Source organism: Chenopodium quinoa, unplaced genomic scaffold, assembly GCF_001683475.1.
Source record: "Chenopodium quinoa cultivar QQ74 unplaced genomic scaffold, ASM168347v1, whole genome shotgun sequence".
NCBI lineage: Eukaryota > Viridiplantae > Streptophyta > Magnoliopsida > Caryophyllales > Amaranthaceae > Chenopodium > Chenopodium quinoa.
The window spans coordinates 99929-125471 of NW_018742684.1; the positions used below are offsets into that span (position 1 = coordinate 99929).

At 35.2% G+C, this 25543-nt stretch overlaps 4 protein-coding genes across 4 annotated transcripts; 3 read left to right on the plus strand and 1 right to left on the minus strand.

Moving 5' to 3' along the window:
- The first annotated feature begins 4667 nt into the window (after positions 1 to 4667).
- Positions 4668 to 5800, plus strand: LOC110722491. The gene is made up of 2 exons (XM_021901759.1): positions 4668 to 5040; positions 5321 to 5800. Exon 2 carries the CDS (start codon positions 5327 to 5329, stop codon positions 5798 to 5800), a length of 474 nt encoding a protein of 157 aa, XP_021757451.1. The 5' UTR covers positions 4668 to 5040; positions 5321 to 5326.
- Positions 5801 to 5915: 115 nt separating this feature from the next.
- On the minus strand, positions 5916 to 10439 carry LOC110722588. The gene is made up of 5 exons (XM_021901853.1): positions 9937 to 10439; positions 7685 to 9632; positions 7459 to 7602; positions 6444 to 7334; positions 5916 to 6370 (listed from the first exon to the last, which is right to left on the minus strand). Exons 2-5 carry the CDS (start codon positions 9629 to 9631, stop codon positions 6110 to 6112), a joined length of 3243 nt encoding a protein of 1080 aa, XP_021757545.1. The 5' UTR covers position 9632; positions 9937 to 10439; the 3' UTR covers positions 5916 to 6109.
- A 550-nt stretch (positions 10440 to 10989) lies between these two features.
- Positions 10990 to 12794, plus strand: LOC110722590. The gene is made up of 6 exons (XM_021901854.1): positions 10990 to 11429; positions 11530 to 11647; positions 11728 to 11809; positions 11942 to 11993; positions 12070 to 12124; positions 12221 to 12794. The coding sequence occupies exons 1-6, from the start codon at positions 11052 to 11054 to the stop codon at positions 12520 to 12522; spliced, it is 987 nt and encodes a 328-aa protein (XP_021757546.1). The 5' UTR covers positions 10990 to 11051; the 3' UTR covers positions 12523 to 12794.
- Positions 12795 to 22286: 9492 nt separating this feature from the next.
- On the plus strand, positions 22287 to 23629 carry LOC110722556. The gene is made up of 4 exons (XM_021901821.1): positions 22287 to 22708; positions 22803 to 22920; positions 23056 to 23137; positions 23284 to 23629. Exons 1-4 carry the CDS (start codon positions 22307 to 22309, stop codon positions 23318 to 23320), a joined length of 639 nt encoding a protein of 212 aa, XP_021757513.1. The 5' UTR covers positions 22287 to 22306; the 3' UTR covers positions 23321 to 23629.
- Positions 23630 to 25543: the final 1914 nt, after the last annotated feature.

The window sequence follows — 25543 nt, forward strand, 5'->3', positions numbered from 1 at the left end:
TTTTTTGGATTTGATTTTTAATGAGTATGATGAAATTAAAGTGTAGAGATATATATAATGAAATGATGGTTCAAATAGGAAATTTAATATTCAAATCATACAATTGGAGATTATAATAAGGTAAGATCTAAATATAATGTTTTAACTAGTATTTTATACTACAATATATGCTCTGAAAACTTGTCCAAAATGTTTTAGGAGCAATTATATTATTATACATTTCTACATAAGAGTAACATTGTTTAATGTACACTGATAACTTGATAACAAGTGAAGTGATAAATGATCATGTTACAATGGTCTGAATAATTGTCCAAAATGTTTCAGCAGCATTTATATTATCTTACAAACATCGTTTTCTGTATACTAATATACTATTGTATGAAATCTGAGGGGTATCAAATATCATGATATTGGGTAGCATATTTTATACACGTGCAGAACAGGTGAAGCATCGTGTTAAATCTGTAGCTTAATACACGTGCTGAAAAGATGGAAATCGTGGAAGAGTTGTGGAGCATGCAAGAGTACTCCCAACGCTGGCTACATAATCCCCTCGACCCCTCTGCTATCTATACTACAGAGTATAGATTACTAAGTCCGTTTAATATTATGTGCAACATTTATTAAAATTATTTGAATGCTACACATTATGTACGTGTAACAAATTATTTTCTTTGCTTTTAAAGTAGTCTAGTATATGTATTTCTCTCCTTATACACAGACTTAACTGATACGTATAAATACAAGGACACACGACACATGTACTTGCAAATCAGTGAGCATACCATTTTTTGGCACTTAATTCTCATTATATGCAATGGTTAGTTGCATATTTCATTAGCCATAATAATTAAACAGGACTATCCACATTCAATAGTTTACACAAGTGATCGATAGTTCGATACTAAAGAACGAAAGATGAAATAACTTATGATCATTCCTCACTTTTGCTATAAAACTAAATTTTCCCAATTATGAGTTTACATAAAACCAAAAAAATAACACATAGTAACATCATAATTTGTTGTAATCTTCTAAAGAGGAATATGTATCAGGGAAGTTGACAACGCGATTAGAAATTCCCACGATAATCTTGGAAACAATAAAATTGTAAGCAATTTTCGCAATTCTCAATTTAATCTGGCCTCTTTTCGGCAATAATCTTTTACATTGATTGCATCTTGCCTTGATAACATCTTTGTTCTTCATCATCTTGCTCTCCATTTTACACTACTTATGTTATGACGCGATATCTTGATCAAGAAGATGAATATCTTTTTTGGATCTACTAGATCAAGTGTTTGCATAACTATTTATAGCATGTATTAGAGATTAATGGGATAATATTTGTGATTAGAGAGTTTGGTAGGATAATATGGTGAATATGAAGCATGACAACAAAGCATGTCCTCCTAACTTCTGGCTGTCTCAAATAATGTTGTATTTCTTGATGTTTAATTTAGATTTTAATGTATAGTTTATAGAATTAATGTTGATTCTTCAGCTTTCATTATGATTTTCCAGTTAATCTTATACATTAAGAAATTTAACCAACCTAGCTATTGTATGATAGACCCAAATGTCGTTGACTTTTCTCTTTTTGTTTATCACTTGTATTTTTTTAGTACATACGCATGCTTTAGACGTAGAAATTTCGTGTTAGGTTGTTTATTGGTCATGTTGACAAGGGTGGCTAACTATATAGCCGATTACTTGTTTTGGTAATTTTAATTTCATGCATGCTCCTCTACTCTACGTCCAACATGCATGCATTAAAAAATATTTTTCTAAACAACTTGACATGGATGATATCTTTTACCAGTATAATTTTTCTAAATGACTTGACATGGATGATAACTTTTATCAGTATAATACACTTTACATCAGATTTTAATCCTCTATTCTACTATTATGTCCTATTTTATGTACCACTCAACATTATCGGTCTACATTTTTTTAACTATCTACTTTCTTGATTTAGCTTTTAATAGCAATTATAATTTATATTCGGTCCTTATCCCTTTATCTTTTTTGGTTTATAATTACGTTTGATTCAACTCCATTTTTTTCCTTTTATACCTCCATAACTCTACAAGAACCCTAATTTTTGTTTTTAATCTCCTCAATTCATTCTTTCTCTAATTCTATCAAAGTACCAAAATTTCTCTAATTGCATCTACATAAAGTTGTAAGCTACGTTACAGAGGCCTTGTCTTGCTTAGGTTAAAACCTTAAATGAAAAGGTTTCAACAAAAATAATACGAAGTGTTTAACAAAATTAAATTAAATTTAATTAACAAAATAGTTGGAATCAAGGCTTGGGCTTGGGCTCATGGGCTGAACTTGTTTTGTGATTAGCTGGATTAGGACAAAAGTCAAAGTTAATGGCCCAGTCAAGTTCTAGGAAACTTGTTGGCATTTGGCAGGCAATGAGAAAAATTCAATTCCATATCTTCATAATGACATGTAGATCCTCTAATAATTAATTCTTTATTAAATTGATTAAACTAGCTAGCTATGCAGTCTGTTGTTCCCCAACGTCTGCCCTAAAACAACTTAGCTTGCATACTTTTATTTTATAGGTTTGTTCCTGTAATACTTCGTAAATGGGTTATTATATACGAAGTTGGTTATTATAAAGTAGTAAGTATTGCAAATAATAATAATAATAATAATAATAATAATAATAATAATAATAATAAGTATCAATATACAATTATACAAAGTATCAAATACGGTTCTGAAAATTTTGATACATAGTTGATCTTAATAATTTAATATCATGCTATAAGCCTATAACTACACGTCCATCATCTACTGGCCTTAATGCAATAGAAAGTTAAATATATGATCGTATCTAAATCATGTTGTTCAATACTCGTACAAATCTAATTTGTTGAGAAGATTCATGCTAGCTACAAGCCTACAACTTGCATATCATCCTTCACAATAAAATATTAGGTGTACATACAATCTTCACATACACCTATCTATTCGATTTATTTCAACATCACATTAATCTAAAGTACCTTCATTTCACAATATAAACAATTGGTACATCAAATACAAAATTATGCATATACATTCAAGTTGAGTTGCGAGGAACAAAAAGAAGAAACGAATTAAGATATATTAGGATAGCTAACTAATTAATTAATCATGGACGACCATCGATCTTCAGCACATTAGCTAAGAAATGAAGAACATATGCAGCAATTCTGATTTTAATCATACCCCTCCTTGGTATTCCTCTGCCTATAGTATTTCTTGAACGACGTTTTCGACTGTATTTTGTACTGCGTATGACAGTCGAAGTATTGCAAACTTTAGTACTACTCATAAGAATGTATTTTTCACGTTGATCAGTGTAATTAATTATGTAGGTGGTTGTAATTTTCTGCTGAGAAAAATCTTTAATAATGAATAATGAGGAGAGTTTGTTTGATTGAATAATTTGCCTCATTTTAGTGTTTATTTATAGTTTGAATAAACAGAGAAAATCAGATATATATAGAAGAGGTTATCAAATTTTTAACTTACAAAGGAGTCGTAATTTATGTTCAATAATTGTAGGCAGTTTGCCAACTGGATTGGTCTAGCTGTGATTCTGTTCAAATATTTTATTTTTCAAATTAGTTAAACTAAAATTATAGTTACATGCATTGTTAAAGTTGTTGTTTTTGATTTGTTAACCAAGTTGACCAATGTTTTTGACTGCTAAGTTTAGTGAAGTAGTCCGTATGATACAGAGGGGGCCTTCCACCAAGACCATTTGGGGTTTAACCCCTGGTTAATTATCATAATGAACTGATATAATGATTAGTTTTGAAGGAAAGGTAAGAAATTTTAATCACAATCCCTCTAATATATTTTGCCAAGATCCGCCACTAGTATAAATGTATAATGTAATAAGTATGGGTCAAGGATGTGAACTGTGGAGGCGACACTTCTATAAATATCCAAATTGTTTATGTTTTTTTTTTATTTTATGAAGTTTAGTGAAATTAAAGCTAACGTCGGCCTCGATTCTCTAGTTAACGCCTGCAAAATAACCTAAACTTATGTATGGTTAATAATTGACTTTTCTAGCTTAGAGACTGTTAAAATTTTTGTCTAGGGTAAAAGTGTTCAAAAAATTTAACTGTCAATATTAAAAATTTTAACTGTGCTTTATTAAAATTAGTGAAATTAAAGCTAAGGTCGCCCTCGATTCTCTAACTTAGCACTTTTGCCCTAGACAAAAATTTTAACTGTTCTCTCTAGTGTTTAGCGGACACCAACGATATTAAAACCTATAATATGAGTACTTCATATAAAACTTTGACGAATACCCGTATGGATTTTTATAAAAGACTGAATTGTCAAGTATAGGTAATTAAGTATAATTAATTGAAGCTAACAAGGACAATGCATAATGACTAACCAAACAAATTAAGCAAAAAAATTTGTTAAATGAAATAGTATTCATTTCAATAGAAGTATTGTAAAGAAAAGCAAAAATGAAATGTACTGTATAATTTTAACGGGGGGGAAATTTTGTTGTCTTTTCTAATGTTATTCAATTTTTGGAAGTGCTTTATAAGCCAAACTTTATTTCTTTTGGTGATAGCTAAAGATTTCCTCTGCTTTCATAGATTTGATTGATTAGCATGGTGAAATTATATATATCAAGTTTTAATAATTTTTACCACCTTCAAATAATGACTTTGTCGAATTTACCACCTCCAAAAAAAAAACATTTACTTTACCACCTCATAAAAAAATTAAACATCAGTATTACCACCTCATCTGAGCTCAGGTGACGGAAAACGCATGTGGGGCCCAGCATAACGGCTAGTTTTTTATTTTTTCCCAAATTTCTCTCGATTTCCCTTTTATTTAAACCTAGTTCTTCATTTGTACACCAAATTCTTGCAGATTGGAGATTAATTTTTGCGATTTTCTTCACAAATCAGTATTTTTGGGCAACCTTAACAATCCCAAACCCTCTAATTATCAAACAATCAATTGAACTCCTCGACAACAAGCATCAAATAGGTAAGCCATTGTCGTTAATTCTCTAGCAATTTTCGTGATTTCTGTTGTAATTTTTTGGCAATTCGTTGCGTGATTATGTTGCATTTGGTAAGAGTAATTGAAATTGGGCGTTTTGTGAGGTCAATTAAACCCCAATTTGAATTAAAATACTTAGGGTTCATGTAAGATTAAATTAGATTGGGGGTTTTTGTTATGTGAATTGGCTACTGAAATTAGGGTTATATTATGGTGATTGTGTTCAAATACAATTAATTTCATTCTTGTTCTTACTGAATTTCAGAAGGGAATGTCTTCAGTTAGCATGTCACCCTCAAAGGAGAAAAAATGCCAATGTGGAGTTCCAATGTCTAGGCTGAGTGCTTGGACTAGGGAGAACCCAGGACGCAAGTTTAGGACCTGCAAATTCTATGATCCTGTGACTGAGTCAAGGGGGTGTAAAGCTTTTGAGTGGGTGGATCAACCAGATGGAACACCTTGGCAAACAGAGGTGATTAACAACTTGCTGCTGGACAAGAAACTAATGAAGGGAGAGCTGAATGACATGAAGAGGGAAGTTGATGATGTTAGTGGACAAAGGAGGTGCTTGCTCAATGAGATTGACAGCTTGAAGATGAAATGCAAAGCTCTTAGCTCAGACAGGAAGAAGATGATCAAGGAAGTGCATGGCAGCAATGCAACAACAAAGAAAATGCTCACAGTACATGCTATTGTTGTGTTTTGTTGTTTTGGTTTGGTACTGGCTATGTATTTTAGATCTTAGGTTCATTTAGGAATGCTTAGAAACAAAAAAAATCCCCAACTTATGTTGTGTTTTGTTGAATTATTATGTGTGGATGTTGGGATGACATTTCTTGTACTACTTTTAACAACATCAATGAGAAATGGAACTTTTTGGTAGAAACATATCACAATTCGTATTAGTACTTGCAACACAATGTTTGAAATTGTTTTACATTGGCTGAGACAAAAGTTAAGGCACCTTTGTGCAAAATCATTGTTCAACTATCATTGTTCAACTACCAAATAAACTTGGTTGTCTATTACAAAATACTAATGAGTAGACCTAGGGTCACAGTTGATTGAGATCCTTGTCCTTCTTGCTTGTCATTACATGAAGCTTGGACCTGGTCTGTATTTTGACTTTGGGAGGAGTAGTTGTTGGCACTCTTGTGGGCTGACTCAGGCTCCTGTTGCTCCTGGTAACAGGCTGAGTTGGCAAAGGCTCTGTTCTTGTTGCAGGCTGGCTTGACACAGCAGTTGCAGGTGAAGCATTACTTGACCCAGCCTGTGCTGTTGTTGGAGGCTGATATTGTGGCAACTTCAGTGCAGCCTGCAATCACAGTATGACAAGACTCAGAAACAAAGCCACTAAATACACTCAAGTCACAAAATACACAAAATACCTGTCTTGCTGCTTTCTCTTCACTTTTCTTTCTCTGTTCCTTAAGCCAAGGAGTCTGCATCTGTGGCCTCCCACCCTTTGGATTTGTTGCAGGTGGGTTAGGCTGTTCTGGTGCTGCTTCAGCCTTGCATGTTTTGGCAAAGTGGCCAAACCCACCACAATTCTTGCATTGTTTCATCACCTTTGGCTTCTTGCCCTCAGGTGCTGCAGAAGTGCCCTCCCCTGGTTCAAGCTTTCTCTTATTTGCCTTAGGTCTTCCTGGCTGCACTTTCAGCATAGGTGGCAAAGGCTGTCTGAGCTTGACCTTTTCCCAATTCTTAGGGCCAGGCATTGGCTGTATTGGGTTCTCATATGCAGCCAAGTATGTCACCCTATAGTAATGTGGGTGCACATACAACTCAGGATCATCCCTTTTGTCCATTATGCAAGCAAATGCATGGACACAAGGTATTCCTGTCAACTCCCATCTATAACAAGTGCATTTTCTCTCTTGCAGATCCACAATGCACTGATCATCCTTGTATTTCACCTCATAAATTTCATCCCTTGAAGCTGTAACCTCACATGTCATGGCATACTTCTCCAACCCATCAAAGACTTTGTTGACAAATGGGGTTAGTAAACCTTCCCAAGACTTTGCTGCCTCCCATTTGTCATTACTCCTCTTCATCATATATCTTCTAAGCCATTCCATTTGAGTTAGAATAGGCTTGTCTCTGGCATCTCTAATCACTGCATTAAATGTCTCACACATGTTGTTTAACAACATGTTAGACTTGCAGTTTGTAGAGAAAGCATGCCTTGACCAGTGCTGGGGGTCAATGTTTGACAACCACTGGTATGCTTCTTCATCCAAAAAATTGATACTTTCCATAGCAACTTCAAACTCAAACTGATACAACCACACACATGACAACCATTCAACACAACAACAACCATGTGCAAAACTAAATGTTCCTAGCATACATTATAGTTCACCATAAAACTGACATAAAAGAACCTAAATAGAAGCTTACCAGAGTGCTTGCCCTAGCAGCAGCCCAGAACAATTCCTTGAAAGTTGCACCATGAAATTTCAGTTTGAAATTTGACCAAATATGCCTCACACAAAATCTGAGCTCAGCTTTGGGGGCCACATCTGCAAATGCTTCTATGAGACCCTACACACAAGGCAAAACTAACAAGTTAGTGTACAGAAAATTCAAAAGCAAAGTAATTTAAACACAAACACAACCCACTTACTTTCTGTCTGTCAGACATAAAAGTCAAGCCATCTCCTTGGTCATACACACAAAGTGCCTTGAGCAAGCTCTCCAGAAACCAGCACCAGCTGTCCTTGTTCTCAATCTCTGCAGTTGCCCAAGCAATTGGGAAGATGGAATTATTGCCATCTTTTCCAACTGCAACCAAGATCTGCCCAGGGTATGCCCCTTTTAGATGGCACCCATCCACCCCAATTACTGGTCTGCAACCAGAAATGAATCCATCCCTAAGTGCAGCTAAGCACACAAACATCCTCATAAAAATTGGTCTTTCAATTTGATTAATATCATCCACCACCACATTACACTCACTCCCTGGGTTCCATTTCAGCAGTGCCTTCCCATAGTCCCAAACCTTTGAGTATTGCTCTGATGAAGAGCCATATATTATAAGCTTTGCCCTGCTTCTAGCCAACCAAGCCTTGGAGTATGTAATTTTGATCCCCAAGTCATTCAAGGCCCTGTCCTGAATCTGTTTAATCTTCCATCTGGGGTTGCCCCTGAACTCCTCCAAGTACCTGTCAGCAAGGAACTCTGCTGTCACCTTGTTGTTCATTTTACTCCTAACACACCTATGCTTCAGCCTTAGTGTCTTAATTTGCCAAGCCTCTGATTTCACAAGCCTTGTTGCATAAAACTTGAACCTACACCTAACACCCTTACTACATGTACACTTCACTATCCTACAACTGTTCTTGTTATACACACACTTGCATTTCCTTTTGCAATATGCTGTTAGCCTCTTTGAATCATTGTGAAGAAGGTAATACTCATACCTATTTTCAATTGCATGTTGTCTCAAAGCTTTTCTCATTGTTTGCACATCACTGAACCTTTGACCAACTACAAATTTGATAGCCCTTTCAAAGTCTGTCTCAGGGTTAAACCAAGTAACACTACCCTGATCATCATCTGAATCACCTTCCACACTCTTTAGCTCATCAGAATCACAAGCTGCCTCCTCTTCAACCCTCACTTCAATTTTCTGTAGATTTCTTTCTATGTCAAACCCTGTGTCCTCATCATCACTTTGATCCCCTCCTTCACTAACTCCCCTCAAACTGCCTTTCACCTCACTGTTAATATGGTCTAAATTTTTCTTCAACCACTGTTCATCATCATCAGAGTATAAGTCCTCCTCTCCCTCATCAACTTCTAACTCAAAATCACTCAACTCAGAATCAGAAGACTCTGTATCACCATCCTCATCACTAAACACATCACTGTCATCCCTTAAGCTCCTCACTCTTTCTTTTATTTTTCTCACTAAATTAGCTAAATTTCCAGTCTCATCCCCAACCTTAGCCTTACCCTTATCTGCAGCAGTGAGTTTACCCTTCCCTTTATGTGTATTAGCATTCACTTTCTCTGCCCTAGGAAGCCTCTCCTCAGCCTCTCTGTCATGTATAACAATGCCTTTTAACCTAGGGCTTCTCCTAAATGGCTCTTCTTCAGTGGGCTTACTAAGTTCTGGGCTGGGTTTATATACTTTAGGCCCACCAAACCTCTTTTTCAGTTCCTTCCTTTGTGCAGGGGTTAGCTCATTCCCAGCTATACATTTGAAGGGTGTTTTGTTAGTCCCTTCAATTGGCTCATGACTGGTAACATACATCTCACATGCCCCCTCTTTGTTCACAGACTCTAGGAAACCATTCACCTCACCATCAACAAGCTCCCTTTTACCATTCACCCAAGACTTGCCCTTTTGTTTATACCAGCAACTAAACCCCCTAGGAACCTTCACATTCACATACACAAACCCATGTATAGCTGCTTGCCTCAAAAAGTGTACATCTATCTTATTTTTTTCCACTTTTCTCATCCAATAAACCCACCCACCATCCCAAGTTAACACCCTTCTATTTTTACCAGCTAAAGAAGGTATAAAGGCACCCCCTACTGTAATTTTTAAGTCCACTGTGTCCATTCTGTAACAACACCAACAAAAGCACACACAACAATAACCAATTTCAGTAATTACAGTAAACAACAACAACCAATTCACCAATTACAGCAAGTAAAAGCAATTCACATTGACTATGCACTAAATTAACAGTAAACAAGTAAATCTAATTAACTAATTATTTAACAAATGCACACTCTAATTCAGTCAAATATTCGCATAATTAGGGTTTATAATACTTTAATTCACAGATTCCCAAAAAAGGCATACTTTACCCCAATTGACAACCATAAATCCAACGAAATGTACTAATAAAGGGTTTAAAGTACCTCTTGTAGTCAGGAATCTCGATTTCTGTCAGCAAATTACCAAGCTTTTGGTCCCCTCACCCTGTGGAAGATGACAAGAGAAGCTGATGTGTTGCAATTTTGTGGTTCCAGCTCGATTTCAACCACCCAAATTGATCTAGGGTTTCAGTTTTTACAGAGAGAAAGAGAAAAATCAAAGGAGAGAGAAGCAGTTACAGTGAGAATCAAGAAAAATCAAAGGAGAGAGAGACGAAAATTGATGAGGAAGTGAGAAATTTGGTGAGACATTGATTATGGAAGGTGGAAGGTGAGAAAAGGAGGAGACAGAGGGAAATCGATTTTAAAAGAATTAAATTGGAGGGAAGTGACAGTTAACTGGGCCCCACATGCGTTTTCCGTCACCTGAGCTCAGATGAGGTGGTAATACTGATGTTTAATTTTTTTATGAGGTGGTAAAGTAAATGTTTTTTTTTTTGGAGGTGGTAAATTCGACAAAGTCATTATTTGAAGGTGGTAAAAATGAAAATACCCTATTTATTGTGTCAAATTATGAATTTAGGGTTTATAGCTCTATTATATTGTTGATTTGATCAAGTTGAAATAATGAACATTATAAATTAATTCACGCAAGACGTACAATATTTCTAGTGACATAATTATATATTTTATTTTATTGTGCTATTCCAATAAGAAGAAGAAAAAAACACCACTTTAAATTATTTGATTAGATCAGATTGCACTTTGTAAATAGTACGTGAATTGTTATTGTTTGTAGATACACCAATACGCGATCTCTAATGTCATTGTGATTAGATAAATGAACTCGTTCAACCAGTATGGAGTAATTGTTGTTGTAACCAAGGAAGAAGGTATCATCATCATGAGCACGAAAACGGATCAAATTAAAGTACTGATTCCTGAAGTAAAGAAGTCATTCCAACAACAATGAGAAGAAGTAAGCAAAATATCCAATTCCTTGCCTTAATCACAAGGCAAGAACCACAATTGTTCCATCTAAAAGAAATAAACTAACACTTCTCCTCTACACTACGTATGTACATACCCTGTAATATATACCACACTTGTTCTAGCATTTTAATTTTCTGCAAATACACCTTGATCTAACAATTTGAAGGATGGCCTTTTCACCTTCCTTCACTTGCAAAAATACGCCTAACATTTCTCAGTTCGGCCTAACATCTCTCACATATATAGCCTCTCCAACATGTAGAATAAACCTACATGTACCTAGAGGGAATGAAGTTAAACTCGAGCCTAATTTCGGGACAAAGAACTTGAGAAAATGTATCAGCCACCAAAGGAAACCCGGGATGAGTACCACATTAGCAGCAGCAGACTCTGAAGTCAGCCATGAGGTTCACTTCTTGTCTGATATCGTCGAGAAATTTTACAAATGCATCAATCAGGACAACAAGAAGGGGCTAGAAGATCTCATCTCTAGTGATTGTCATCTTGAGGATTCGGCTTTCCCTTATACAATCAAAGGGAAGAAGGTTAGAAGCTTCAATGTTATCTACTTTATTACACATGATCAAACTCGTATTATAAAATATTCGTGCACTTAAATGTACATTCTAAATGTTTTTCCTGCAGGAAGTTATGGGCTTGTTAATTCAGCTAGCTGAATCTATGGGAAAAACTGTTAAGTTCAAATTAGGAACTGTTTGTGAAGGAAACGACGAGCTCACAGCTTCTGTAAATTGGCATTTAGGTAGCAAAATTTCTAGTTGCTTAATAAGCATAAAAGAGTATATATACATTGAAAATTTAATCTACTGTCATATTATGCAGAGTGGGAGGAGTCCCAAATCCCTTTCTCTAAAGGCTGTAGTTTTTTCCAGTGTTCGAATGAAGGCGATAAACTTGTAATAAGGTAATGTAACTTTTTAATGTCTAAGAAGAACACATCATTCATATTCTAGCTTAATAATATATGTTATACATAAATGAGTATTCAGACAATTCTTAAAAACAGTAACAAATTTTACATTACATTTTATTTCAGGAAACTACAAAACATAACAGAGTCCCCTGTAAAACCGGGTGTATTAGCTATGGTATGATCTGATAAACCTCCCCTTCATTATGATCACGTACTTGAGAAAATGGTTTGATAACAAATAAATTTAACAGGCTTTGCTAAAGATGGTGAGATCAGTTTTCGACGAATTCCCTAAGGCAGCAAAATGTAACGAAAAATTTTCATTCCATTATCTTCTTACAACTTTTTATTCCAAACGCGTAACACACTGACATTACATATGTAACACATTACACATGACAGGGTTTTTGAACAGCCCACATATCATACTCCGTGCAGTGTTGAGCATATACGCCTTATTCGTAGCCCCCTTTGTAAATCCGATTATAACATTCTACATCACTCTATGGAATGTTGTGGCTCGGACACTTGGCTACGTGATGAGTTTTTTGCACATCATTGGAAGATTTTTTAAAAAAAAGTCGTCATCAACTGACATTGATAAACCATCAACTGAGATTGATAAACCATCAACTGACATTGCTAATGATACCTCAAATTTGGAAACTGAGCAGGAACCTAGCAGTTTGCCGGAACAAACTTAGGCATTGCTAGTGCTATCCTGTTCCGAGCACGAGTCCAACATAGTAAGCGTAACAAACGGTCCGAAAATGGGAGGAAGCGGAGGCAGCCTAATGGAGGCCACAATTGTGACTTACCACTCTATTCATTTCAATTATTTTGATGTTTATATGTAAAAATATAAACATTATAAATTGAAAAGTATTTTGATGTTTATAAGGTATTTGTAAAAATTATATTATAAATTGAATAGTATTTTGATGTTTATATGTTATCTAGTACTTTGATCAAATCATCTCCTTTATTTTGTTTGTATTATAAGAACTAAATAAACCTGATGCAAGGGGATTCAAATGAACAAAGAATAGAGAGAAATAGAGAAGAGAGAAGAAGTTGATGTATTGCTCAAAAACACAGAACAATCTTTCTTACAAAATAATGGCAACCCTACTAAGAGCATAAATACATATTATGGGAGGAAGCTTCCTAAACAGTCCCAGCTAATCGTTAGCACTGAAAACAAAATAACAGTAACAATACACAATATTCCCTCCAGCTGGCAGAGCACTACAGGACAGAGAGCACCTTAGGAGCTGGCACCTTAGCTAATATAATCAGAGACTGATTAGAAAGGATTCCTACCCTTATTACCCCCCCCCCCTCAAGCTAAGTGGTGGATGAAGATACAACACCTAGCTTGAGTAGAAGATCATTGTGCTGTTTGACAGGAAGTATTTTGGTCAGGATATCAGCAAGCTGGTCTCTGGAATTGACATGCTGAGTGATGAGAGATCCATTTTGAACCATGTCCCTTACATAGTGACAGTCTATTTCAACATGCTTAGTTCGTTCATGGAGCACTGGGTTTGCAGCTATTGCAATTGCAGCTTGACTGTCACTCTTTAGAAGAACAGGACCTAACTTAGATAAGCCAAGATCCTTGAGTAAAAATTGAAGCCAAGTCACTTCACAAGCTGTCAGAGCCATGGCTCTATATTCAGCTTCAGCAGCAGACCTAGCAACTAGGGACTGTTTTTTAGCTTTCCATGAGATTGGTGAATCACCAAGTAGAATACAGTAACCAGTAGTAGATCTTCTAGTGTTAGGACAACTTGCCCAATCACTGTCTGAATAAGCTGTGAGAATGGCTGCAGATGATGATGCCAGCAAAACTCCTTGATTCTTAGTACCAGCTAGATATCTAAGTAATCTTTTGGCAGCTTGCATATGAACTGAAGTAGGAGAATGCATGAATTGGCTCAAGATCTGCACTGAGAAAGCAATGTCAGGTCTTGTCACAGTGAGATAAATTAGCTTGCCAATGAGTTGTTGATACAGAGCAGGATTAGAGAGAATAGATCCTTTGGTTGCAGTGAGTTTGAGATGTGAATCCATAGGCAGTTTGAGTGGCTTAGCATCAAGCATTCCCTGATCCTTCAAAAGATCGGTGACATACTTTCTTTGTGAAATAAACATTCCTCTTTCTGATTGGTCAATCTCAAGACCAAGAAAATATCGAAGTTTGCCCAGATCCTTCATGTGAAAGTGTGTTGATAACAGGGTCTTGAGATGAGTGATTTCTGCAAAATCATTTCCTGTGATCAAAAGATCATCAACATAAACCAAGATGATTGTGATTGAATTTGCAGTATTCTTGATGAAAAGGCTTGTAGACACCCATTTGTGTCTCCCCAAACCAAACCCAGTGATGAATACCTTTCACGTCGAACCATAATCGAATGAGGTGAAAGTATGAAAAGTCTAGTGTTGCGGTTAGTTTTTGTTAAAATTCTTTCTTTCTGTTTTCGAAAACCCACTCTATTTTATGAAAACGCCCATTACACTTTAGTTTGGTCCATGATAAGGGTCCAATAATGGTGTAGTTGGATGGGGCTTGAAAAGACCTTTCCAACGATATATTATAAGCCCAATTCCGATGGATAATGAGGAAGTTATGGCCAAAATACTAAACTGGGCCCAAACCGAATTTTACCTACGACCCAATGATCATGAGGAGGGTCCAAAGGTTTAATCCTATTCCTAAACTAATTAGGATTGATTAGAATCTTCTATAAGTTTCTAAAATATCTTAATTATCCTTTTTTGAAAAGATAAGATTAAGGAATTTGATTTAAATATAAACTTTCTTTTTTTTTTATAAAACTTTCCTTTTTTAAAGTCCTAATTCTATTCGGATTTAAACATATTCAAAGACAGTCAGATATTATTTTCATGCCTCATATTTTTTATCCAAATTTTATATGGTTGGATAGATCTTGAAATTATCTTTCCAATGATATATTATAATAATAATTCCAAGCTATAACAGAAAAGATATGAATAAGATATCAAACTCTATCCAAAACTGATACCGTCTCACTATTTCATTCATATCTTTTATTCTACAACATATTTTAATCTGATTATAATTGGATTAGAAAGTATACTTCAAGATCTTTCCAACGACATCTTATTCGTCTTATTCCGATTCCTGGATCAAAAGATATGATAAAAACAAAATCCGCAAAAACTGTTGTCTACGAGTTTTATTTCGATTCGAATTTGGATTCTTTTCTTAAATTCTTCGACCCTCTTTTTTCCTATAAATAGAGGTCATATCTCCCCTTTTTCAATCACCAACTCTCATCAAGATTTTCTTGATTATTCTCTCTCTCTCTTTTTCTAAACTAGCCTTCTCAAATACAAAATTCCGCATTCATTAGATCTAGAAACACTTAGCCATATTCGAAGTCGCCTTCGCCCTAGACGTGAAAGATTTTAATTTCTGAGGGTTTGGTCCCAAATTTCTCTTTCAATTATTTAATTTAATTGTTTGATTATTATTTTCCTTGAAGTTACTAACGTGTGTATTTTGTTATTAGAAAGAGGTACGAAGCATCAAAGTAAGTACTTTAATTGATTAATTGATATTATGATGTAGAAATCATGTTTATATTGTTATTATGATATTCCTAGTATCATGTCTAAGGTAATTTTAATATTAAATATGATTGCTATGATGCCTTTTATTCTCTTCCTAATATTTATGATTGTTAGTATCATGTTAGGGCTAAAGATTTGATTTTTATTGTTTAGTGACATGCTAGGGTTTGTTATTAATCTTGTTAGTATCATGCCTAGGATCTTGCTATGTTTATTATGCCTTAATATTAACATGAACATGATAATTATTATAATTGTTATAATTTATGGTTATTATTATTTTGATGATGATTATTTTATTATGATGATTATAATTATTATTCATGATATTGATTATTTATTATGTTGCTTGATATTTATTTTATTGCTTGATCACACCTTTTTATGCATGTTTAAAGGGAATTGGTACTTGTAATCACGCTTAATAAGATAATTAATAATCTTGTTAGGGTTAATATGATTATAATTCAAGTGATCGCCAATAATAGTTTATGTGTGCATTAATATTCAACCAACATAGATTAAACAGGTTTAGGGTTAACCTATTGATTGCATGTTAATCAGAAAGCGCACATGAATACGAGCAGAATAAAGTAGAGGCCTATTATTAGGGCAAGTTTAATCTCTTTTAGGTTGGATTTGTACCTTCATCCGCGAACCCTTATTTGGTTCATGATCTTATGGAGTTAACGATCTCTTGGATCGTGAAGGGGTGTAACCTTCATCCTATGAACGGTTTACAAGTTCCTTAAAAACTTGTTGGCGACTCTTTTGCTCTATCTTCTTCCCTTTTGGACACCACCGTATTTTAGTGTATGATCACAGTGGGGTTCAAGCTAGTGGGATTTAAAGGCTTGAAATTATTCCCTGCAAGGCTATAATCTGCTTTTGATTGTTTATAGCCAAAAGATAGAAGAGTCGAAGAGAGTTTAGAGAACCATTGCCTAGGAGCCTGTTTGAGGCCATAGAGAGACTTTACCAATTTGCAGACCAAATTAGAGCCTTTTGGCAAAGAACTTGTATCATTTACAGAGATTCTGCTACCATGAGATGTATACCCCTGGGGAAGAGACATATATACATCCTCATTGAGATCACCATGCAAGAAAGCATTTGTCACATCCATTTGCACTGTTATCCAATTGTTAATTGCTGCAACAGCAAGAAGAGCTCTGACAGTTGTCATTTTTGCAACCGGTGCAAAATTTTCTGCATAGTCAATTCCATACTGTTGTCTACAGCCTAGAACCATAATTCTAGCTTTGTGTCTTTCAATCTCTCCATTTGGCTTGAACTTTGTCTTATAGACCCATTTGCTTCCTATCACCTTTTTTCCAGGTGGAAGGGTAGTGACAATCCAGGTGTTATTCTTTTCACACTGATCAAGTTCTTGGTTCATAGCTTCAACCCAACATTTTTCAGCCACAGCATGTTTAAAATGAGTTGGATCAGAAGTTCCTGAAAGTGTGGTCATGAAACAGTGAAATTCTGGTTGTATTTCTTACTCAGCTAGATTTGCAATCTGTTTATTTGCTATATTTTCTGGTATGACATAGTCTCTCCACCAGTTAGGTGGTTTAGACACTCTGGAACTTTGTCTTGGCTGGTGTTCTGGGTGTAGGGTTGTGTTTGGGAGAGTATTTGTGGGTTCATTTGGAGAAGAGTGAGTGATTTGTGGTGATGAGATAGAAGTGGAATTTGGTTCTGTTTCTTCAGAAGAATCTGTATTATGAGAATCTGTGTCATTGTGAGTATCATTAAGCATATCATCAAAGATAGCAGAATTGTGATTGGTGTTAGGGTCTGAGTATGTGGCTAGGAAATTTGGGAAAGGTTTCATGTATGTGTCAAGGGATTGAAGTTGGAATGGGAAAATGGTTTCATGGAAAATTACATCTCTAGAGATGAATATTCTCTTAGTTTGAATGTCAAGCATTCTATAACCTTTCTGAGTAGCAGGATAACCCAAGAACACACAAGCTATACCTCTAGGCTGAAATTTGTCTTTGACAAGAGAGGGATTTGCAACAAAAGCCAAACACCCAAACACCATTAGGTGTTCATAGTTGGGAGCAGATTTGAACAGCTTCTCATAGGGAGTTTTATTGTTCAAGACTGGAGTTGGCAATCTGTTAATAATATGAACTGCAGTCATAACACATTCACTCCAATAAGAAAGAGAAAGTCCAGCTTGAAATCTTAGAGCCCTAGCAATCTCAAGGATGTGTCTATGCTTCCTTTCCACTCTTGCATTCTGTTGAGGTCTGTCTACACATGATGTCTGATGCACAATTCCCAATTCTGCAAAGAAAGCTTGACAAGGTCCATCATCAAACTCTAAGGCATTATCTGACCTTAGAAATTTGATTTTGGAATTGAAGTAGGTTTGAGCATAATTATAGAATGATTTCAGCTGAGATAAAGCATCAGACTTGTGTTGAAGCAAATACACCCAAGTGTTTCTAGAATAATCATCCACAATAGTGAGAAAGAATCTGTATTTTCCTCTAGTGCACACCTTATATAGACCCCAGATGTCCATATGTATTAATTCAAAGGGTGAGGAAGCATGTGAACTACTCAACTGGTAAGGCAGCTTTGTGAATTTGGCCATAGGACAGGTAACACATACTTGACTATTCTCAATAATAGTTCTTTTTACACATGGTATATGTTTCAGCTTTCCTAGGGAAGCATGTCCCAGCCTATGATGCCATATGGCAAAAGAATCACTTTCACATGTTGTCTCAGTCTTTGCTTTGAGACATGTATTAGTCTTGCAAGTTGGAGCTTCAGCAACAACATCAAATGGAACATCAAGCAAGAAATACAGCCCATTTCTTGCCCTGCCAACTCCTTTCACCTTTTTAGTGAGAGTGTCTTTGATCACACAGTGTGTTCCATAGAAATTAACCTCACAGTAAGAGTCCGTTGTGAGTTTAGGAACAGAGAGCAAATTATACTTGAAATTAGGAACAACAAGTACATTCTTCAAAGTGAGAGAGTTATTAAGTTCAGCATCTCCAGTATGAGATATATCAGCAGAATATCCAGTAGGCAAGATGATTTTTGGATGATTCTTAGTTACCAAAGTATCAGAGAGATAAGTTATACAAGATGTCATATGATCAGATGCACCTGAGTCAATTATCCACTCAGTTGAAGATGATGTTGCAGTATTACAGGACACCATACCAGAGAAGTTGGTGTCTATTTCTTCATCAGTATCACTGCCCTTAACAACTCCACTAGAAGATGGCATGAGCTTGAGAAGCTGCTGAAATTGCTGTTATGTGAGAGTTATACTGCCAGTACCTTGACTCCCAACCTAAGCCACAGCAGTAAGCTTGGGAGCTGTCTTAGCATTATTCCATTTCTGGTCAGGAACTCTGACATTAGATTTAGGTGCAACTGCAGGTTTATGCTTGGAATTCCAGCTAGGATAACCTATGACTATCCAACATCTGCTTTGTGTATGCCCTTTGCCCCCACAGGCTGAACATATCATAGTTCTTCCAGGAGGATATGAAGAATTCTTGTTATACATAGCATATGTGTCCTGCTCAGATTTTTGCAGCACTTCTCTTTGACTCTCTTCTTGTTGTAATATAGAGCAGGCAGTGTCTACAGTGGGTAAGGGAGTCATCATAAGCAGCCGAGTTCTCATTGCACTATAATAATCATCAAGCCCATTGAGAAATTGAAAGAGTCTACTTTCCTCCTGGTACTTACTTATAGTGTTCAACTGATTTCTCATTTCAGCAGAAGATTCAGAAATAATAGGCATAACATTCATGGAATCCAGCTCTTCCCATAGACTAGTCATAGCAGTATAATAAACATTTATAGCATTATTATTATGTCTAAGACTGTACAGGTCCTTGTTAAGTTTATACTTCCTAGACCCATTAGCCATAGAGAACCGTTTTTCAAGTTGTATCCATATTTCTCTAGCACTATTCACATATAACACAGACTTCTTAATATTATCAGAAAGACAAGTATGGATCCAAGAAATTACCATAGAGTTGCATGTATCCCACTGATCTGTTTTTACAGGATCAATTGCATAAGCAGATCTGAGTACAGTGCCCAGAACAAAACCAATCTTCTTCTTAGAAGTCAGAGCAATCTCCATGGATCTCCTCCATGATCTGTAATCACTTGCTCCCGTGAGCTTATCAACAGAGATGGTATAAGAACCATCATTGGGATGCAGATACAAAACACTATTAGTGTCAGCAGCCATAAAGATTGAATTTTTAAGAAGAAAAATGTGAGATTTGTGCAGCTAACACAGAAAGATTTGTTCTTTGTGATTAAATATCCCGATGTTGCATCTATGGCTCTGATACCATAAGAACTAAATAAACCTGATGCAAGGGGATTCAAATGAACAAAGAATAGAGAGAAATAGAGAAGAGAGAAGAAGTTGATGTATTGCTCAAAAACACAGAACAATCTTTCTTACAAAATAATGGCAACCCTACTAAGAGCATAAATACATATTATGGGAGGTAGCTTCCCAAACAGTCCCAGCTAATCATTAGCACTGAAAAAAAATAACAGTAACAATACACAATATTCCCTCCAGCTGGCAGAGCACTACAGGACAGAGAGCACCTTAGGAGCTGGCACCTTAGCTGATATAATCAGAGACTGATTAGAAAGGATTCCTACCCTTATTATATTAGAATGGATATTTCTTTTCAGTTATGCTAGAAAAACTTTGTATATTAAGAGATATAAGGTCTAATTATGTATTTGAAAATTATACTATCGTTCCTTAATTTTTGTAACATGGGAGTTTATGCATTATGCATCACAAATTCACAATGCACATTTTCAACCTTGAATATAATTAATTAAATTAGAGTAAAGAATACAAATAAACTATAATTATGTGTATACTTAAACAAACCTAATCAAATGGTAAAAAACACGACATAACTATATTACTCTATAACTTTTGTTTTACATATAAATCACAATATATAATTGAAGAAGAATGTGTGAATATTGTCAAAGTGCAAATCAATATATAATTTTTTTCTTAACAATTAATGTAGAGTATATGTCTTGTCAACATTTGAAATATACCCACTATTATATTTCAAAACACAAAGTGACAGAGATTAGGGTTGAGCAAAACTACTGAAAACCCGAAAACCCAAAAAACCGATTTGTAACCGTTCCGAAAATTAGGGTACCCGATCGATAACCATAACGGTTCAGGTACCCGTTTCAATAATTTGTTATCGGATATGTATTCATTTTAAAATTAATGGTTACCCGATCTGTTCCGATATATATATATATATATATATATATATATATATATATATATATTTCCCTACTTAAATCTATTTTATTAAAAATCTAAACTCTTACTTTACTTTATAATTACTTTATAATATCAATGATGAGTAATATTATTAATGATTTGGTCAAGCTGGAAAAAAAAAATAATTTGGTCAAAATCATATGATATTGTTGTTAATTTGTGGCTAATTATATCATAATAACTACATAATTAAATTTAATTATCATTATTGGATATCTTATTGGGTACCCGATAATCAATTTGAAAATCCAGGTACCCGAACTAATCGATTCGGGTTATGGATATCACTTTTAGGAATTTTGGTTATTGGGTACCCCAACCGTTAGTACTAACGGTACGAGTATCCGTCCCATGCTCACCCCTAACAGAGATAAATGCTTTGGAAATTGGAATAATTATTGTTATGATTTGGAGATTAATGGCACATCGCTACCCCACATAGACATTCACTTTGAAATTTAGCCCCACCTTGCCCCATCCAAAAATTCTAGAAATTTCACTTTCAAATATTTTAGAATTGAAAGTTTAAATTTTCAAATTTGGAAATTGAAAATCAATGTATAATTAAGAGGCTTACATTGATTTTTAATTTCCAAATTTGGAATTTAAATTTTCAATTCCGAAATATTTGAAAGTGAAATTTTCAGAATTTTGGGATGAGGCAAGGTGGGGCTAAATTTCAACCAATAGAAATTCACCAAAGTGAATGTCTATGTGTATCCTTTTCGACAATGGATACATAAGTGCCAACTAAGCACATTACTGTGCATGTCAGGCTGTGGGTGAAGTGGTAAATCCCCCTTAATTGGGAGAACCATGACAAGACATGATATGGCCAAACACGACAAAATACACTAAAATTAGTAAAACTTGGTTTAGGACCATAAATTAGGTGCAATGGCACGTGCTCTTAGGTTGTGCCTGGATCAAGCTTTAGATAATTTCGGTACATACCCCATAAGCTAAGCCTAGCTAGCATTAAAGCACATGAGTTCAGTACACTGCACAACCCTCAGCCAAAAGCCAACATTATTTCTTAAACAAACTCTTACTACTTTCTTAGGATGTTATTTTATATACGTAGTACAGTATTTTTTTTAATCTCCTTGCATTGTGTTTTCTCGTGTATCATGTACTGAGTACTTTATATCTTTAGTTCTTTATTACATACTTTAGCAACTCAAATTGCTGCAGAAACTGTTAAATACTTCGTACATACTCAAGCCCTGATTTCATACTTGATTTGGACAATTCAATCCGCAGAATCAAAACAGACCAATAACTAGTTCATATTTAATTGTTGTGGTAACCAAGTAAGAACAATATTCAAAAGCAAGAAAATCAATTAAAGTAGTGATTCCTGAATTAAAGAAGTCATTCTAACAATGGCAACAAGGAAACAAAAAGTCCAATTCCTTGCTGTGATCACAAGGCAAGAATCTTGTTCATTGGTGCCTTGCTGTAATATATATACCACAGTTGTTCTTGCAGTTTTTTGCAACACCTTGATCTAACAAAAAATGGCATTTTCACCATCCTTTACTTGCAAAAATACGCCTTACAAAAGCCTGACTGCTTCTCTCACCAATATAAGCTCTCAAGTTCGTAGAAGAAACCAACATACACCTAGAGTCAAGGTAGTTATCCCCAATCCTAGTATTTTCGGGACAGCGAATGTCAGAAAATGTATCACCCACAAGAAGCAGCCTGAGATCAAATGCAAATCCGCAGAGAAGCCAGAGTTCATCAACCTCGAGATTAACCTTGGTTCAGTTTCAGATGTGATTGATATATTTCGAGTATGCATCAATAATAAGAACAACACGGGGCAGTTAGAACGTCTCATGTCCGAAGACTGTTGCATTGTGAATTCATCTGATTTCATTCATTTTGCTTTGCCCGATAAGCGTGAGGGGAAAAAGGTTACAAAACCTGGTTTTATTTTAACTATTTACACAAACAATCTCATTCAAATTTGTTCACTATAAATGAATTCTAAATGTTTTCCTCCTGCAGGAAGTCATGATGTTGTTAAGAAAACTGGTTGAAATGATAGATAAACAAAAACTCCAATTCAAATTCCAAGTAAATACTTGTGAAGAACGACTTGAGGCGTCTCTGAATTGGAATTTAGGTACCACGCATCCATACTCTTCTTTTTTTTGTTTATGGTAAGATACGAGGTGCCCCTTCTATCACGGGAGGGGTTTCTATTCACTTAATTAGCTTAAAGTGTTTAAACTAACTGTAGAGCTTTATTTGGTTGTAGTGGAAATGGAGTCACAAGATACCAGATATCAAGGGTTCAGTAAAGTCCAGTGCTCGAAAGAAGGCGATACACTTGTAATAAGGTAATATGACCTGGAAATGGAATATCCAAACTACTTATCCAAATTCTCACTTCATAGGTTGCAATACACTGATCAGGAATTCTGACAATCCTAAGCAAATACTACTTGGTACTCTGTAGTAACAATTTACATTTCATTACACACAGGAAACTCGAGAACATAAATTATGACAAAACAAAGTAAGAACCTAGCAGTTCGCCAGAACAATCTTAAGGCATTGCCATTGCTCTTCTGTTTCGACCACGAGTCCAAAAATGGAACAAAGCCGAGGCAACTTGCTGAAGCCGACTAGCAGCCTTATCAATTCCAGTCTTTTTTGGCTCCAACGAAAGAACAATAACTTCTGTTGTAGAATACTAGAATCCCAAATATTTGTCTTGTGAGAACGTTTATTTTTACGGTTTTGTGATAAAAATGAGTTTATTGTTCTGCATTTCTATTATAATATAATTACCGCATGATCCTTGAATTGGATAATAGATTTTCTCAATAGATTTTGCCACTCAGCGTGAAGCTGATCGCCTGCGTGTACTCCCTCTAATCCTATCACCTTTTTCCCTTTACAAATCTTAACGGTATTCATAAGATTACCCATCAGAATTGACTCATCATGTGGTAAGAAAACTTGATGTCCCTTAAAGAAGGTCTCGAGTTTGAGCCTCACTAGAGACTAAAACTCTTGTTGGAAGGATGTAGTTGGAGCTAATTCATACCGAACACACCATAGTGACCATACCCTCTACGACTGGACGAATGGGCCGCGTCGGAAGTTCAGCATATACTATTACGCTCTAACCCATACTGGATTTGCCACTGACTAAAATGATCTATGGGTATATGGTATATTGGTCTTGTATGGACCCGGTCTACAATAAATTATTGTAGACCTAAAATTTGACACTTTCAAATAATATAATCACATTCTGGATGATATAATCACTTTTTTAGATGATATAATTATCTTTTTGTGAGTCATATTTTGATCTCATATTAAACCATTTAATGAAATTATATAATTATCTTTAGGATGATAAAATTTAAAAATCATCTTTTAAATGATGTAATTTACTATCTGATACTTTTTATAATGATAAATTCACTTTTTGAGTGATACATTTACATAATAGTTTCAAGATGATATAATCACTTTTGTAATAATATAATCACATTTCGTATGATATAATCACATTCGTATGGTACACTAGGAGGTTGGGTCTACAATAAGTAAGTTATTGTAGACCGGGTCTATTCTAGTCTTAAATCTATAAATTTTGATAGTTCGCATGACACATACACAAAATAAGACATTTTCAATAATAATTTATCAATTTCAATCTTAAATGGGACCATATAAGACGAAAGACAAATTTTATTTTAACATTTAACTTGATGCTTTCTTTAATGGAAATTATTACTATATGAGATAGTGAAATCTAAGTGGACTAAGGGTCTGTTCTCTTCCGTTGAAATTCAGTTCAGTTCAGCTCTTAATTTATGTCTAATGATATTGCTAATGATATAAAGCCAAATTTCATTCTTTTAAGCTCTTATTACAAAGACGACAACAGCAGCAGCAGCAACAACAACAACAACAACAACAACAACAACAACAACAACAACAACAATAATAATAATAACAATAATAATAATAATAATAATAATAATAATAATAATAATAATAAATAATAATAATAATAATAATAATAATCAATAAATAATAACAATAATAATAATAATAATAATAATAATAATAATAATTTGGGGTTAGATACTAGTTAGATACATGTATTAATTAAAACATTAAAGAGAGTTGGTTAGGGTGTTGGACTGTTGGGTTGTTGCCTCTGTTAGTTTTTCGTGTTTTTTTCTTTTCTTTTTTTTTCTAAATATTTTTTTAAAATTTGTTTAAATGGGTTATGTTTCGGGGTTTTCTGATGTCCTGCGGGAGAGTTACAATTCCGAGACTGGAACCGGACGCCTGTACCTGCAAAACAAACGGATGCTCCGGATGATTGGAGATCCGCCTCCGACGGTCAAGTTAGTACTTGATTAAGGAGTAATTAATGCGGAAGTTAAAGTGATTGGGTCTCTCTAGGTGAGAGTGTTTAATGTGTGTAATCTGCGTTTTTTCCCTTAATGAGGATTAAGGGAGGTATTTATAACCTCGGGAAACGTGCCAATCTAGGTTTAGGTTAACCTTGGGCTGATTGGGCTTCCCTCGGAAGTTGGGCCTAGGTGACCGGCTTCTCCATTAGGCGTGGAGTATGCCACATGTCATGACATAATAAGTCCAGGGTGGACGAATAAGTGTGTGCCACGTGGCAAGCCCTGAGAGGTCCAACTGGGGGACACTTGGCAGGACCTGATTGGCCCACGTGGCGCATTCCGATTGGTGGGAGCAAAATC